Source organism: Struthio camelus, chromosome 5 (assembly GCF_040807025.1).
Source record: "Struthio camelus isolate bStrCam1 chromosome 5, bStrCam1.hap1, whole genome shotgun sequence".
NCBI lineage: Eukaryota > Metazoa > Chordata > Aves > Struthioniformes > Struthionidae > Struthio > Struthio camelus.
Window position 1 is genome coordinate 80,976,417 of NC_090946.1, and position 17,791 is coordinate 80,994,207.

At 43.2% G+C, this 17,791-nt stretch overlaps 1 protein-coding gene across 5 annotated transcripts in view; it reads left to right on the forward strand.

Moving 5' to 3' along the window:
* MAP4K5 (mitogen-activated protein kinase kinase kinase kinase 5) overlaps nt 1–17,791 on the forward strand; it is a 71,766-nt gene that overhangs the window by 6,881 nt on the left and 47,094 nt on the right. For 4 of the 5 annotated variants that reach the window (XM_068947589.1, XM_068947591.1, XM_068947590.1 and 1 more), the window contains exon 2: nt 16,182–16,239. In XM_068947589.1, the coding sequence (XP_068803690.1) occupies nt 16,182–16,239 (58 nt within the window). Of the gene's footprint in view, nt 1–879; nt 899–16,181; nt 16,240–17,791 lie in introns of those variants that run through there. The other variant, XM_068947593.1, reaches the window with a different exon arrangement.

Consider the following 17,791-nt stretch of genomic DNA (forward strand, 5'->3'; position numbering starts at 1 on the left):
TGTTAGGATTGCAGATTTTATATTTCTTCAAGAATTTGGAATGGTTTTAAGTTCTTCCCTAATTTCTGATGGTTTCCTAGCAATAAGAACACTTAGCAAGCTCTGGTGGATGCAGCAATCTTTGTGGTTTATGGCAACTTGTGTGGCAGTGGGTGTATTCTGAGAGTCTAATAAAAACTCAGTCACTAGGGCAGGATCTTTTGTTCAAGAATTTGTATTTATACTCTATAAAAACTGATGATACTGTGTTTTTAACAGGGGTGGGGGGGGGGTAAGGCGGACCTGATGCTGTCGGTAGTTGAAAAACAGCAAAAGGTGATTTATTCTACCGGGCCTTGCCAGAATCGCCTAGCGGAGTGTGTCTGCAGAAGAGATGTTGCAGAAAATTGTTTGTTTTCCCATTTGGCTTTACCAAGTAAGTAGCCTTTCTGAAAGGTTAACTAACTTCTTTAATCGCAACGAAGGGATCTCTGTATTAGATAGCACCACTTTTTTTTTTCCAGGCAGTGGTTTGCTGGATTGGAGAGTATACTTCCACAAATGGCACCATATGGTGTTTTTTGATGAGCACCTCCCACCCCCTTTCCCTGACCTCATTTAGGGTTTCTGCTCAAGGGTGGCTTGTTTAAAAAAATGCAGTCGCTTCCGTTTATCAAAACAAGAGATGTTCCACTGAGAGAGCAGAGCCTTTCTGCTCCGTTCCCACCTACCCAGCTCTTGTGAAATCAGCATCTTCATCTGTTGGATAACGTTTAGCCTGTGAGCATCAATTTGGGATCGAGAGCTGCCCAGTCACGCGTTCCCCTGCAGCTGGCTCACAGGAAATGTCTCCGTCACGTGAAGGTCGGAGCTGTGGGGAGTTACTCACTTCAGGAGACTGGATAAACTGCTTTCCTTGGTAGGTTACTGGTTTATTTGAGGGAAAATTCCAGCATTTTGTACGGAGAGATTTCCATTCCGTGCTTCAGCTTTTTAAATTCCTTTACCCCAGAGTTAGAGTAATTCATTTTATGCAGCACAGTGGATAGAGTTCACAGGGACCTTCTTAGCCCTCGAATAGCCAAAGCCTATCTTCGCCCGGGGCCGGTGGAGAACTCTGTACCAAGGAGCCAGAGCTTGGCCACGTCTCTGGCAGTTCCCTCACACGCTCTCCGTGACTTTGGGAAAAGAGTGCAGGGGGAGGTAAGGAAAGGAATTGCTTCCTGACTTCTTCCCATCAGGACTGTAGTGTGTATGTGAATCTTTTCCTGTGGGTGCTTTTCCCATCCTGCTCCTGACAGGTCCCAAGCAAAGAGGTTCAGGAGGGCTCTTGTATGCGTGGAGCTGTTGGGAAGGGGGGCTTGGGGAAAAGGCTAACATCTTACCTCCGATTCAGGGACCGTTAGCAGAACTGTCGCTGGAGAACAGCACGTTCCTCTCCACTGTGTCACGAAGTAGTTTAATTATAGGACTAGTGCATTTAGCATCACAGATCTCATACACTTGCTCGCTTTTGGGGCTTCGGAATGCGGAGAGATGGTTGGAGCAGATGCCTTTCATTAAATCATGAGCAGGCAGTAAAAAATCTGTAACTTATTGCAACAGAGGGAGAATAGGAAGTGCCAGGGCTTTTGTTCCAAAGCCTTGACCTCTTCCAGTACTTTTCCCTAGTCTGTTATCCTGTGTATTGGTGTATGTGAATCTAGTGATTTCGCTGCTCCTGAAGACAGTAAAAAGCCCGTGCAGGACGCAGTCAGAGATGTCCCTGGGAGCTTTGACCTGATGCACGGTTCTGATAGCCAGCGCTGCTGCGTTCACTGGGCTGTTCTGTGAAAGCAGCGTCTTTAATTCTGTGTTTTGATACTTCGACATGTTAGAATTATTCTTCTCTCAAGTCTCTTTTTGTATCTTCCGGATGAATGTAGAGTATAGAAAGGTCATGTTTTCATGCTCATAAGAGGAAAGATTTGGTTAATCATATTGAGAAAGCTGAATGAGACACAATTTCAGGTTAGTGTAGACAGCCAGATTTGTAGCCTGTTGAAATGCAAGTTTTGAGATGCTCCAGAAAGGCAGTTTCTCTTCCCAGGATGAAGAGGTCTTTGCAGTGTAATTCCGTTGACTGCATTGGTAAGTAATCCTCCTTGAGCTTTCTTAGTGTTGCTCTTTCCTGGGCAGCATTAAGGGCATCATTACTTCCCCTTAAATAGAAATAGTGAAATCTGTGGTATTTCCATTCCAGTTTAATCTGGTTGTATGTGTTGAAGGTGTAAATTGTGGCTGTCACTGTGTTAAGAAGCTGCTTTTTGAGGGAAGGTGCTGGTTCCCATTCTAATGAAGTTAATGTGTGGAATAAATTCTTTTCTTTTGATGAATTACCAATGTATCATCTTAATGTGCTACTTAGGGAGGATGGAGTTAAGATCTTTGTATTCCTCCTTACCCATTGTCGCCAGAATGTCCTCACGGGAGACTGGTGTGTGAGAACTACCTGTACCATTTACCTTCAGAATTAGTGAAAAGGGGACAGCAAAGGGTGAACGATGATAAAGCTAGATCCTAAATTTAGTATGATAGTCCATTCCAAAATGCTATATTTTTGTTTTGTTCTTAGCTGTGTGTAAGGCTGTCTGCTGATCGTTATTGAAGTGACATAAAGCGTGTTACGTTTGCCTTAACTGGCTGTTTAATGTTCAGACATGCAAGACAGAAGCTGAATTATAATGGTTAGGCTCCCAAAGGTGCTTGGAAGGTTTAGTCATTAATCTTAATGGAAGGTAGCTGGTAGTCTTTTGCATGGCGTGGAAATGTCTATTAATTACCATAATACACAGCAAAAAATAAGTAGAAAGATTCAAGGTGGGGTTACGCCTTTTTGTATCGATGCCCTTTTCTCTTTCCTATGTCTTGATAAAACTCACAAATTAAAATGTGACCAGGAGAGAGCAGGAAGCGGTGCCTGATGGGCGTTCGTCGCTCTGCAGTGACAAACTGCTGCAGATCTTTGAGCGTTATAAAGGGTTTGAAAACAGCAGTAGCTGAAATTTCTTTTGATGCTTTTGATCTACAGCAGGGTAAGGGAGAATGTCTGATGTATCGCTTGCAGGTATTGACTGTTGTGTTGTCTGTCAGAGGGCTTTGTTAATTTAAGTATTATGATAGATTCTCTTAAACAGCCATTACATTCTTACCATTTACAATTATTTTTGTTAAAAAAAAAAAAAAAAGCATTACCACTTGAAATGCCCTGTACCTGAGGAGGAAGGCTTCCACTGCAGGGGAGAAGATAATGATGCAGTACATGTAGGGAGGCAGCTGAGCAAGGCTCCAATACGTGGGCGTGATTTCTATAGCATTTAGCAGCTTGTGAGGGGAGAGGGTTTCTGAAGCTGCAGTGGGTGTATCCACATAGTCAAAATACCTACACCAGCATGAAGTTTAGGAGGAATTTGGGTCAGCAATTGGATAGGATATACAGTTTCTGATAATGCTGTTTCATTGTGTCGGGCCTGTGTGCATTTAAATTAAAAGCACTGCTTGCGTTCTGATATTCTGCTTTTTGGTTAGTTGTGAAGAGGCATTAATGACTATTTTAAAAAAAAAATTGCGTAGCACACTTGATTAACATAATCAAAAGTTGCCTTTCAAATCAAGTTGCCTTTAAAACTTTGTCAAAATGTAGATCCTGTCTAGAGGGTCTCTTTTTAAATTTGGTTCATAATACCAAGCAGGGGAGAAAGGGAGTTAGGAGAACGATAGGGAGTTTTTGAGGCGAACGTTTTATGGTTTGCCGTTGCTTCAGCACTCACAAGCAATTACTCGTGTAGCCATATGAACACAAATTTTCTTCTTCTCCACGGTCTATGGGGTTGAGACTCGTCTAAATCCCAAACTGAGATCTCTTCAGCGCAGACTGGCCGTGTTGACTTGGGCAGCAAAGTTGGTCATCTGCAGGGAAGGAAGGAAGGAGGAGGAGGTCAGGCAGACTGTGCCCTTCCTCCATGAAATCATGACTTCTGAAGGAGATGAAGCGGTTGTTACCTCTATCGCTTGGGGCCTTGGTGCCTCAGAGAGCGCATGGAAGAGCGGCTGTGCCGGCACCATGAGCATATTTCTCCAAGTAGGCCGGCTGCACTTGATTTGCTGTATAGAGGGGTGGTGGCAGGCCCTTTCCTCATCAGCTTTATCTGTCCCTGGGATGCGGTCTTGCTGGACGTTGAGCTTTCTTGACGTTACGACTTTGACTCTCCTACTCTGTTGTTTTGCTTTCATTACCTCATCTCTGTCTACCGTTTTACTTGGCTCAGGGAAGCTTTCTGTGGCTTCAGGTAGAGTCTGCCTGTGGACCTTGTGGGGTTGCCCTTTGATTACGTGAGCTTGGTGTTTGGCGTTTTTGTACAGAGATGGGCAATAATGATATCCTCCTGAGCCTCCCACAGGTGGAATATACTTGCAGGATATATCTTCAGGACACTTCACAGCACGTGTAATATTACACGTGTGACAACTTTGTGTTTCTATTTAAGGACGTGACTGTAATCTATTTTGATTTGATCTGTTTGACAGGGCTGCTTTTTCATTCGATCTTTGCATTTTGGCTGCTGCCTTATGTAAGAAATACCCACCGGTTAGTGTTTAACTTCCTGAAGATCTTGTGGCTTGCTGCTTTCCCCTCAGCAGATGTGCAGATCATAAAACCTTCGTTACAGCAGTTCACATGACAGAAAGGATGCCAAGGACTGCATGGATGTGGCAACTGAATTAGTCCAGAGGTATCGCAGCTTCATGTAAAGAGGAAATTCTGGAGAGGTAGCGAAGTAGCTTTCGCTGCGCTTTGGACCTAGGGGCCTTCAATACGTGGCAGCTCTGCTCTGCTTTCTGGAGCAGAGGGTACTTGTGAGCGGGTCGGTAGCTTTGGAGCAGGGAATGAGGAGGAGGAGAGCAGCAGGGAGAAGCAGACGGGCTAAGCGGAGTCCCGCCGACTAGCCTGAATGATTTATTCCAGTGTCCGCAGATACATTCCTCAGTGGTGTCTGGCTCGGGAAGGCTGGTCCATGGAAAATCCACACAATGGCTGCGGGGAGGGGACTGCGCTGCTCGGGGTGGGATTTGGAGGCTCGGGCAGGCCTGCCAGGCTTGCTCGCTTCGTGGGACGGAGGGGCACTGCCTGCACGGCCTCGGGGCTGCCCAGGGTCAGGCAGAGGAGAGCCAAGAGCATTCAGAAACAGGGAGGAATAAGGCAAGATGGAAAGTGCTTTATCAGTTATATTAAAATTGAATAAAAATTAATCTCCCTAAAATTCCGGTTACTTCATCAGGCCTAATTTACTCTATTAATTTCTGTAACATGTGTATTAATCAAGCAATATGGTTTCTGTCCGTGTTTTAAAGAAAGCTGAGCCAGGGAACTGGGGAAGTCGCTGGCAAAGTGCTCGAAACCGGGCTGCTGAAGTGAAACCAGCGTTTGATAACTGTAGCTTAACCTGCAGGAAAAGGCTTCTTGCTTCTTTCCAAGTCACATCGTTTCAATGAGTGGTTCAGTCAAAACTGACAAGATAATTAAAACATTCAAAAACAAAAAAAAGCTTCTTTCCTCCATTCTGGCTAGAAACGGGAGAATAAGATAGCTGTAAAATCCTGAAAGATGTGCTGTCGTTTCATTACGAATGACACTTCCTCCCTTTGCTTAATCAGCGCAAGTGCTAAACATATTTTATACTTAACTTTTCTTATGTGTCTAGCACACTTAGAAATTATCATTTTCCTCATTAAAAACTTTTTAATGTCATATCTGTTCATTTCAACAGCATTCCAGACCATGATTTCTAAACACCTGTTCAATTAGAAGTGTTACTGATCACTGTTTCATCATCATAAGATATAAAAATAAGATTGCAAATAAATAATGGGTTATCCTGTAGTAGAAACAGCTGAGCAATGTTGTATCCCAGTAGTCAGAAAGAAGCAGACGCACATTGCAATTTATTTTTATATATGTGTGTATGTATATGTGTATACACATACACAAAATTCAAATTGAGAAGAGGGAATCATTATGTTTTAACTGGGCCAAAGAGAATCAGCCTTTCCCCATCTCCTCCCCAAGAAGATGATGACAATTGATGTAATACTTGTGCAAAACAAAGCTTAATCTTAGGGCAGAAAAAAAAGCCCTCCTTGCCTCCATTTTTAACTAATTTTCTTCCAGCCCCTTTGATTTACAGGGCTACCTTTTTATACATTCTTTCCATTGTGGCCACTGTTTTTTTATAAACAGCAACAATAAAGAACAAAACTCACAGATCTATGTTCTTCGTGAAGACAACCTTATGGCTTATTCCTATGGTTTTGTAACTTAGTTCATCTCTGAGGAACTGGAATTGGAAAAGCAGTTAATAACTTTGTTGGAGTTAGATTTTCTTTTACTTAAATCTGTGTTTTTCACCTGTACCTCTCTAGATCCTATCAAATAAGTTATGTTAAGGAAAAGGAGTCAACAGAGGTTTGTACCCTTGGTTTGAAAGGCTTGGTGCTGCAGAAGAACATATGTATCACATTAAAAGTCAGAGGGGTTTGCCCAGAGGCTCCGTAGTTGAAAAGGAGCTTGCAGACACACCCCGGTACCTCTTGAAGCTCTGCGATTCTAGCTTGGATAGCTTGAATAAAACCCCCAAAGCTAGCAAAATGCATACACTCAGCTATTTTGTTCTGACAAATCTAACGGCATGTTCTAAACTGTTTCTGCTGTTTTAGGAAGTTGCATGCCGACAGTGATGGTAGGAGAACTGCAGTTTGTTCTCCCCTTTAAAATACCAGCCTCAGCCCCTTGGCTTTCCCCTTTGGAAGGGGCACAACTCATTGCGTGTTAAGTCATGCTTACAAAGCGAGGCAGTAAAAAGTTTCTTTTTCTGAATTTTGATGCCAGAAAACTTAAGATGATGGTCTTAAAATTCTGTAATGAAAGAGAAGTGGCTTAAAAAAAAAAATTTAAGCAAGGCAGTGCTTTTTCTTTCAAAAACATGTTTTCCTCCCTGCCTTGAAAGCCACATTCTTTGTTGTGCTGCGGAAAGCGCAGTCCGGTGCTTTGGACCCTCGCCATCTATTTCTTGCGTGACTATGACATGTTGCTTAGCAGATGTATCCTTTTTATGTACAAATTATCATGAGTTCATCATAGCTTTCGTGAAACAAGAAGTGTCTTTAAAAATGTTGATGTCTGTCATATCAGTTTTGTATGTATAGAGTGGGGTTAAAAGAGCTTCCTTGACATATAGGGATGTTAAGAGATTAAGTGTTTTATCTGATCAAGTCACTGATTTTTATTTGAAGAGACACAGATAGTCTTCTGTAAGTGTTTTTTTTTTTTTTGACACATCTCTTAATTCTTTTATCTCTAAGGAACAAATAAATTCATTTTCACCTGAGAAATTATGTAGTCTTCTGATGTTACTTAAATTTGTAGTCTGTCATACTGTTTCCCCCCCCCCCCCCCCCCCGGTGTCTTATCTATGCATTCAGTACAGGAATAAAATAAGATTATTAGTTTCATGGACATTCTTTGATTTTTCTTGATCTTATGTTCAAAGATGTAACTTACTCTGCAGGAAAGTGAATTAGTTCTAGTAGATTTTCAAAATCATCTAGTTCACCTAGTTAAAACTTGCAAAGGTTTGGGTTTTTGTTTTGGTTTTTTGCCAGTGGACTGCTCCAACGGAGTCAAAATTGGACCTTTTTTCCCTCATGTGGTATTTGTTTGTATCTTTTGTGCTGCATTAGTTGCTAAACAGTACTTTTGTGGTCAGGGTCTATTTCTAGCTCTAGTTTTTCAGTTTTGGAAGGATCATGCCAGATACTTTGTTAATGATGATCTGCCAAGAAAATTTCATAGGAGAATAAACAATATCTACTTGGAGGCATATAGCTTTTTTTTTTTTTTTTAATAACTGCTGTTAAGATGTGTGCTGATCTTTCTTACTATTGTTATCCTTATTGCCTTAGGTTTTTGTCCTTCAGTAGTTATTGCTGGGAATAAGAATGAAATGTTTTATTGGCCGTTGGTAGCAGAACTGTAAAGCCACTTTGCTTATATAAATCCTCAGTCTGGTTTCTATGCTTGAATAAAAGGAGTGGGCCTAACATCGTTAATGAGCTTCTAACCCCTTATTGCTTGCGTTAATTGGCCTTGAGTAAGAAAGCGTCTGAAGGGTACGAGTGAAAGTTAGGTTCCCCTTCCAGTTTTCCTCACAGCAGCAGATACGCTATCTAAATTTCAGTAACTGCTAGTAGAAGTAAATACATTGCAGCCTTATTTGCATTACAGCTGTACTTAGGAGTGCCAGTCACAGATCTTACCATACTGGGTTTCAGGTTTTAATATGGCATTTATTTAAGCACTGTGACTTCGGTCCTTGGTACTTTAATCTGTTCTGGGTTTATAAACGTGGAAGTAGGCGTGACAACTGTGAAGTGCAAGTTCTGCTTTGTACTTGCATGTATTCACCATCTGACAGACGAGGAGCATCCGTACCTTTATCTGTAGGGCACCCGCCAAAATCAATATTTGTGTTTGTGGAATACTGGGCTCTGGCAGCCGGTGCAGTTGCTCTCCTGTAGTGCTACTGCAGTATGAGCTAGATGACACAAGCAATTCAGAAATACCTACGAAAAAGTAAAATTTGCCCGTGTATCTTTATTTCTGGCTTATTCTGAAAAGCAGTAATGGTGACAGTTGTAAGACGGTCCTTTTCTACTGTACTGAATCTATAAAGTCTCTGTTACAGAAATGATTTCTGAAAGCCTCTGTGCCTTTCACTGTAAGAGCCTGGTACCGCTTTCTGTCCTAGAAACCCAGCTGGAAAACTACGCGTGAACAATTGCCTTTGGGTGTTTCTGCCTCCTGAAAGAGAAGAGCTCTGAAAATCATAAATTGCTGTTAGGTATCTTTTCCTAGCAGCTAAGATTAGACTGACATCTGCTTTACATGTGATCTGGCTTGGCACACCTTAAAAGCTGAATGGGGGCATTGTCAGGTCTCAGCCCGGGAGGGGGAATTGCTTCTCTCTGGCACAAATCTAAACCTGTTCAGTAAAATTTGCGTTAATGTTTTGCAGATTCGTTGTCTCACTTTTTTTTTTTTAAGCTTCCTCTTCTGTTAGTTCTTCTAAATTTTTAATATATTCAAAGAGCATCCTGCATGATGGAGAAAAATACCTGTTCAGCATCTGTTGTAGAGATGCTCTGAGTGCCAAGCACGAGGGCTTTTGTTCAGTCCTGTACTCTAGGTTTTCTCAGGATAGGGCTGTGGGGAAACTGAGTTGCTTTTGTTTATTTTGTTTTATATATGAAAAGAAGCCTTAATTCTCCAGTAATTGCACCTCTATGGCTTTGGTACGTGCAGACAGATAGGAGCTGCGGTACAGGGGAACGGAAGAAAAAATGTATCGGTCATATACCACTTCTGCAGAGGTCTTCCAAGGCTGCCCATAATGTGGGATGACTGGCACAGGGGCAGGAACCAGGAGGCTTTCTACCCAGTCTAAACCTGGGAGGCTACAGCAGGAGCTGCTGGTTTTGGCTAGAGACCAAGCAGAGGAGCTGTGCAGCCAGTCTGTGCCCTGTGGAGCCGGTTCCTTGCACGTAAGCCTGGCGCCGAGGTCTGGATTTGTCCTGAGGCTGCTCAGGTGGGCGTTACAGGAGGTCATGTTTAGCAGCGAGCCATTGGAGCTAGTCTGTACATTTGGGTTGATCTTTAGTTGCAAATTTTAAAGGAATTTTTTTCAGGATTTTCAGAAGGTCTGATGTCTTACTATTTGGAAAGCACTTTTTAAAACTGATGAGCTGATTTATGTGAATCATAAGAGTAAGCAAAATTGTCATAGTGAATTATGGTGAACACTAGGAAGGGGTATCTGAACTTCTGTGTTAGGACATAGTCCAAATTCTGCTGCAGATCAGCAGGTTGCCATCCTCTGAGATCTAACTCTTTTCTCTTGCACATCATTTGCCGCTTACTTTGGAGATAAAATGGTACACTGGTCAGATCTGAAACCTAGTCCAATCTGGCAGTTTTGGTGAGATTTCTTAATATTGCCTCTTGGTTACTGATTTGTATGCATGTGAGTGTGTTTTCCGCGCAAAAACCCCAAACAAGCAATGAAACCTCCAAAACTTGTTAAGAGTTGCTGAGGTCCGTTGAGGAACTGCTGTCCTGTGTGGCAGAGTCTCTCCCTCTTCCAGGTTGCAGCGTGGTGGAAGACCTCGGACCTCAGAGTTGCTCTTGAGGGTTTCTACTTGCGCGTTGGGAACAGGAGTGAGGCATCAAGGCGTGATCTTGAGAAATAAGGGCTTCAGTCGCGTGCTCGTCTCATGGGTCATCTATGTGTGTGGCCAGTTTGAGCACAGTGTTAAAAAAATTGAAACAGGGTCGCATAAAAAAATGGGGAACACTTATAGGAGAACCTGTATGGGAGAGGGAGCCTAAAAGAAGTAGAGAAACCCAGAGCCCCATGGGGTAAAGTAAAGCTCATGACTGCAGTGCTGCTGAACGGTCTGGTGGTTGTGCCAAACTGGCAGTTGCTCACTCGAGTTTTACTTTAGAGACAGGCTGGTTGTGGTTACGTCTTCCAGGTGCCATCCTCTGTTTCAGGGTCTCTGTGCTCCTACCTTCTGGTTCGTATATGCAGTAGTTTTGAATTCGTTCATTTATCCGGTCTTTTTGTTTCTCCGATGCCTGTGTTTTTTAGTCGTAACTAGAATACTTGCCATGCATCCTGCAGGCAAGAAAGGAAGCTGTTTTACTGGATTTAGAGAGTGGCCCGAGTGAGAGATGTTTCTTTGGGTCAGGTTAGCTGAATGTGAGCTCTAGGCAGTTCTAGACTTTGTGAATTCAGAGAGGGATGAATTCAGGGGCCTGTTTGATGATACTGCATGAAATGGAAAGGTCCAGCATAAGGAGACTTTCAAAGCAGGCTGGAGCATGGTAAAAGTTATCAAGTGTGAGAGGCCAGAAACTAGAAGGCAGATCAGAAACTTCCACGTTGGCAGCTAGCAGAGGTCAGCTACCTTTTGAACTGAGAAGCAGCGGACAGGCACTCGAGACAGCAAAGACGTTGTGGGCACCGAGTGAAACTTGACAAGGAATGAGTAAGATGGAAACGCGTGGCAGGGGGTTGTTTCAGGAGCTGCAGTTATCGTTAGATTAAATGAAGACTTGAACAAATGGATCTTCTGGTGAATTGGACTGCTGATCCAAGGTCAGACACCAGACAAGGATGTAGAGGTGAGAAGAGGGTGTTGTCATGGAAACTGAAAATACTAGTTTTGAGGTTGTGAGAGTGATACTGGTCCCCTCTTCTTCCTTAGTGTTGAAAGATAAGGTGGCTGGATAGGGAAACTGAGCGCACAAACTGTTGCGCTTTAGATGTTCGAGTGAAACAGTTCTACTTTTGTCCATCTTCACACAGCTTAGTCCTGTGGACTCCTGGAGCAAAATTGTCGTGCTTTCACTATTAAAAGTAAATAAAACAAAACTGCAAACTGCATAAACTGGTTTCAGAACCAGTTTTTTCCTATGTTATTTCTGGTCATTGGCTATAGAGAGTGCCCTACCCATAATGTGTTTTGTCCGAGCTGTTTGAGGGCGTGGTGGGAAGGACCATAGGTAGGGATTGTCACTGGGGTCGTGTTGTGTCCCACTATCCCACAGGAGCTTTTTTGATATGGTTCTGAGAAGAGACTTCAGGTGCAGAGCAAAGCCCTGCATTTCTGTGGGCAATGTCACGCTCCTCCCCAAAAGAAGCAGTCCTACTGAGACTGCGTCTCTCGCTTTTGAGTTTGGCGTTGGGACACACCACTGACCTTGCGCTTAGGTTGGATGACTGTATCTGTTTCTCCGGGACTGACAACCAGATGCTGACTGTGTCTCCAGCTAGTGCCTGTTACAAAAGGCAGCATGCAGTCCTGGTTCTGTGGCTGGGAGTGTGCATCAGGAAAGTATCGCTGTTGGCTTGCTCTCTACTTAATCTTTTTCTGAAGCATCTGCTGCTGGAGATGGGACCGTGGGCTTAGAGGAACCTTAAATCTGTTCTGGTGTGCCTGTGCTTTGCTTCATTTGGAATACTATCTGTGTGTGTGTGTTTCTGCGACGTGCAGCTGCTAAAGTACTCTAGCCAAGCTGTGCTCACTGGGGTGCTCTGGCTCATCCTGTAGCAGGCTGTAGGACGGTTGAAGAAGAGGTGATCAAAAGACTGCCTAATCCGTCTTGCTGTGTAAATATACGCTGTATGTGACATAGAGCAACATAAACTCGTGTGTGTGGCTCACCCCCTTGTTCTGATCTCGTTCTTGCATAGGTCAAGTTGTCTGTTGAAGTTTTGCAGTACTTGTGCCAAAGCTCTGTAGTTTTAATTTTCCTTCTGTCTAATGGAGTCCCCATCATTTTCAGTTTTGAGTCTCATTAACCAAAATAAGATTGATAGTAACAGATAGCAGAGGGTCTCTCTTCCTCTTGGAGAAAGCCTTGCAGCAAGTCCCCTGGTCAGGCAGGGAAGTGGAGTTCTGCTTCTGCTGGGTGGGAACCGGGACACATGGCGATGGGGATGTGGGTTCCTGCGCGGGAGGGAGCTGTGCAAGAACTCGGTCTCAAAACTGAGTCTTTAGGAGACTCTTCATTACATATTGTAGGAAATAGATAAGAGGAGTGGAAGGAATGAAGGTCAGCAGAATTACAGTAAGAAATTTAACAATGTTTTTAACCTTTATTAGACTGAAATATGAGTATTTCAGATAAATCTGTCTTTTCTGAATTACTATTCTGATACTTCTGATATATATTTGTCATTCTGTATGTGATAAATTCATATAAATAAAAACTTGTCAACAAAAGGCTCAAGAGATACAAAACAGGAACTGTCAAAGTAATACGTTTGTTAATTGGCAGCTCTGGATTACTGGCATCCAAATACTGTAAAAGACCTACCCTGGTGTCTGGATGGTTTAAGCTAATTTTGAGTTAAGATGTGAACTACTGAGAAGTCTCAGGGGACTGGAAAAAAGATACATATTTTGCCATTAGAAGGTTTTTAAAAAGTGAATAAAATGACCTGGAAAATTATAGTGTCTTTAGGAAAATTATAGTTTCTTTAGCTTGAGTTCAATTTTTTTTTCTCCAGTAGAGAAGTATATCAAAAACAAACTGGAAGATCATACATTAATCCCTCACACCAGGGAAATTATGGGGAGCTTAGATTTTGTCAAATATCATTTGTAGTGAAATTTCAAGCTTCGTTCGTAAAGGCAGCAGCGCTGATGTAGTACGTTCCTGTGTGTGACTTCCTTGATACTGCACAATCCTCCTTTTTTTTTTTTTTAAAACAGAACAGTGCAAGCTAGAGTGACACAGAGTAAATGAGTTAAGCATATGCTTAACTAACATAACGTCTCAAAATGACTTGGGGAATAGTTATTGGGTATGTTTTCGTATATATCTGTGTACTGTGTGGAGCCAGTTTCTAGCCCTAGCCGCCTTAATATATTTAGTGATTGCCCAGAGAGGTTGTGGAGTCTCCGTCCTTGGAGATATTCGGAAGCCATCTGGACAGGATCCTAGGCAATGTGCTCTAGGTGACCCTGCTTGACCAGGGGAGCTAGACTAGATGATCTCCACAGGCCCCTGCCAATCTCAACCATGCTGTGATTCTGTGATTGCAAGACAACAGCAATTCATTACTGAGGAAGTTTCTAACTGACAGAAAGGTGTGGAAGAGAAAGATTTAAGACACAAGAGGTGACAACTGAGAGAGAGATGGATACTCTCGTAAAGCAGATGCAATCCAATATCAAGGAACAAGAACTGCAGGTTGCATTTACGGGCAGGGGACTGTCTCTCGGGAAGCAGCAAGCCTGGGTAATTTGCTGAACACTTGCAATATGACTGCCCAGCAAGAAGATCTAATGCAGTTCTTGTACCTGAGCAAGGATATTGAGGATCAGGGAACGCTGAACGTTTTTGCCTTTGGTGCTGGCACAATAGTGGTGGAGTAGCGCGTGTCATCACCAGTAGTCCTGGCATCACCAGCTCGAGAAGTGTGTTCAGCTGGAATGTTAAAGGGAAAAAACATGTGTAGGACCAGGAAACCTGGCTCAGATAACTCAGTGTGTTTAGTTCATAAATGCCAACCTGGTGGAGAGCTTTCCGTTCTAGCAGACAAAGTTCTGACGGCTGAAAACTGAAACGATCCATGTTCAGGCTGCAAGCTACATGCAAAAGCTTAACAGTGGTATTGGATTGCAGTAGGACTTAATTTGGTGAAGTGCTATGGCCTATACTGTGCGAGAGTCGAGAGCTGGTAATCTCAGTCATTTCTTCTGGCCAGAGCCTTTGGATCCCTGCCAAGCAGTCTGAGTACTGAAGAACTTTGGCCGACTGCATCCATTCTTTCAGACTTCAGCATAACAGTAGCAGTGGCAGTTACTGCTTATATGGAAAAGGAATATCAGGAAGGAATATAATTTTTTTTTTTTTTTTTTGTATTTCAGAGATGGAGATGAGCTTCTGGAAACAGAGCACATTCTCGTTCTCCTTTACCTAGACAGCTTAGCTGCTTGTGGATAGAAGCATGAGTAATGGAGCTTCCCTGACTTCAGCTAGAGATTGTTCTTGGTCTCTTATGGGAACCTCTGTATTTCGTAATGGTATTGCTAGGTGGAACAGTACCAGGAGATCCTGTTCCTTTGTCCATGCTTGGATACATGCTTCTTCTGGATATTGAAGAATGCGAATGATTTTGCTGTGGTCTAAAAAGCATCTCTGGCAGGAAGATACTTTAAGAAGTGGTAAAGGTTTTCTTTGTGGTTAGCAGATAACTATCTGTTTCTGTGTTCACTGATTTGGTCTGTTTGCTGCAGTTCAGTTCAGTTCTGTTGTTCAGCTTCTCTTTGTCTTCGTGTGAGTCATATTTGCATCCTGAGCTTGCATTTTGACAGCCATTGCTTGGCTGAGCTCTACCCAACTTTGAAAGGGCCAGTCATTGCTTTCCCCTGCTTGGAAAGCCTTTCCTAATTTGGAAGCTTGACTACATTTTGGCAAGGTTGAGGGATTAATCTTTCAAGGTCTTGCTCTACCTGTTGTTAAGTTAAAACTTCTTGTCCATATACAGGAGGAAAACATTTTCGTTCTGTAGTAGCTTCCTTCAGTTCAATCCGTGAGGAGATATTTATTCTGCGTTCTCATCCTAAATAGTTACCAAAATCAATTTCAGAAGTCCTTTCTAACTCAGAGTTTCTATAATCTCCCTCATACCTAGATCTTATATGTTCAGAAGACTCTGCATATTTGTTGTGGTAAGAATAAAAGAGTTGGGTTTAGGCTCTCGTAACTTTTGGATGATCAGCAAAAAGGGAATGCAACAGTGCCTAATTGGATTAGGTTGTGTGTCAAGAATGATAAAGCTTAGCTCTGCTGATGGTGCCTGAGTGATTTAGAGCTCATTTTACTAGAGTTAACGACATTAATGAAATCCCGTCTTAAAACTTTCTATATCTGGTGTTCCTGTAACGTTTTCCTCCAGCGCAGAGTTCTCGCTCATGTATTCATCACTGGGAGAGCAACCCTGCAAATGTTAATTGGCGCTCCTTAGCCATTTGTCTTAGTGCCTGCTCCAGTCTGCAAGGGTTGGTCGGCTGGAGGGAGTTCCTCATAAGAGTTAAGTTGTTCACAGGGAACTGTGACTGCTCAGCGGTGCGTCTGCTGTCGTTTTCTCTTCCTCTCTCTACCTGTGAGTTCCACTTTCACAGCACGCTGAGGTTTAGCAGCATGGACACGGATGGTTGAGTACTGCACGGTCTACAGTCCGTGCTGCAGGGTAATGCTTTTGTACTGCCCCAGCAAAGACAGATAGCAGAAACCCCTCAGTTTCAACAGCCCTGAAAAACGGTGGTTTAGAGGCACGACCTCTCGGTTGCTGGCAGATAGCTGGATTTTTAAGCCTCGGAAGGAACTGCCAGTAGCACTTCAAACTCCAACTAGTTGGATTGATGCTGCGCTAATACCAAACCCAGATAATCCTCACCCAGGTTGTTCTCAGTTAATTGCACTGTGCCATAATTGTAACACATGACATCACAGCATATCTTTTCACAGCTTCTAAGACTGTGTTAGATGCCTTTGCAGTATAATTAAATATGTCTTAACTCTTTTATTTCAGGCTAGAAATCTTCATACAGGAGAACTGGCTGCTGTAAAAATAATCAAGTTAGAGCCTGGTAAGTTTTGCATTCTTTCCTTGCATGTTTGGATTGTGTGTTTTCTTTCATGAAACATTTTCAATTTTTTTGTACGTTTATTTTCACAAGGCTGTGAAGTCCCGCAGAAAGTAAGCATTATCTGCTACAACTTCAGTTGTTAGATGGCAGGAAGCAGTGCAGAATGCACCATTAGTTTTTGGTTATGTCCTGCTTGCTGTTTCCGTGTTCGTTCTTATCTACCTTATCTGTTGTTTCCTAAAAGATATTGCAATTACAGTGTGTTAGGTCCTTAGTACAAAGAGAAAGTTAAGGACAGAAGGTAAATTTTGAGCCTTTGTATGGAGCTCTGGAAGAGTAGAGAGTTGGTGGGCTCTGTGATTGGAAGGGGGAAAGGACCAGGCAGTGATGCTAACGCTTACGAAAGGTGTGCTGGGAAAAACGATCTGACGCTTATTACGTGTTGTCTTTTTTCTGACCTGACCTGAATGAAGAGGATGCCTGCCGCTATCGTTTTTCCCACACGTTCCTTCTTGCTCCTCCTGAAACAGGGCAGGAAAAGCTAACTTGCTGCCCAAGAGGTGTGCTGAGCTGAAGACTGATCTTTGAGTCCTGCATGGAGAGGTGAAATCAGGAAGTGTGTCCCAAGTGGAAACGAGGAGAGGAGCTTCTTATTTCCTCAGTCATAATTCTGTCCCACCTGAGCATCTTCTATTTGTACAAAGAAGTAATCTCTCGTTACTTGTTCACTGGAATACCTTTCAAATCCCTCTTTAGCGTAATCCTCTTCTGTGTCTCTCTACCGTGTTAGTCTCTCCACAGTTGTCATTTGCCTGAACTCCTGTGCTGCATCCATTTAGGATACCAGTCCTCTGGGGCAGGGGATGAGGGAGGCTCTCACATTCCCACTGTGAATGCAGGCTCGCTCGGTGCCTGCGTAGTAACACATGTAGCCTATGAAACAAAAGAGACGGTGCAAGTTAGTTTACGGTCGGAGAGCTATAAAGTAGGATTTATGGAGACATGGCATAACTTGTATGACTGGAGTGCTGCAGGGAATTAGTTCAGGCTTAATTAGGCAGGAAAAATGAGGGGAGATCAGAAAAGGCACATGGCAATAGGAGAGGCTGAGGAAACTGTGTTTTTCAGTCTGGAGAAGAGAAGGCTCAAGAGGGATCTAACCGCTGTCGACCATGGCCGAAAGCAGCCTTACAGAGAAGGTGGAGCCAGACTCTTGGAGGTGCACAGAGCAGAGGTGAGAGGCAGCAGGCCCAGGCTGCAACAGGGCCTCCCCTGTTCCAGAAGGACACAGGAAGCAATTCTTCATGTGCAGAGTGGTTATGCACTGGAGCAGGGCCCAGACAAGTAGTGGGATCTTCATCCTTGGAGATTTTCAGAAGCTGACTGGACAAGACCCTGAGCAACCTGACTAACTGTGTAGTTAGCCCCGCTTGAAGCGGATGGCTGGACTAGGAGACCTCTGGAGGTCCCTGCCGTCCCAAGTCTTGATTCTGGGTTTTGAATACCAGTGAAACTGAAACATGCTCTCCAGTCCCTGATAGCATCGCCTGTT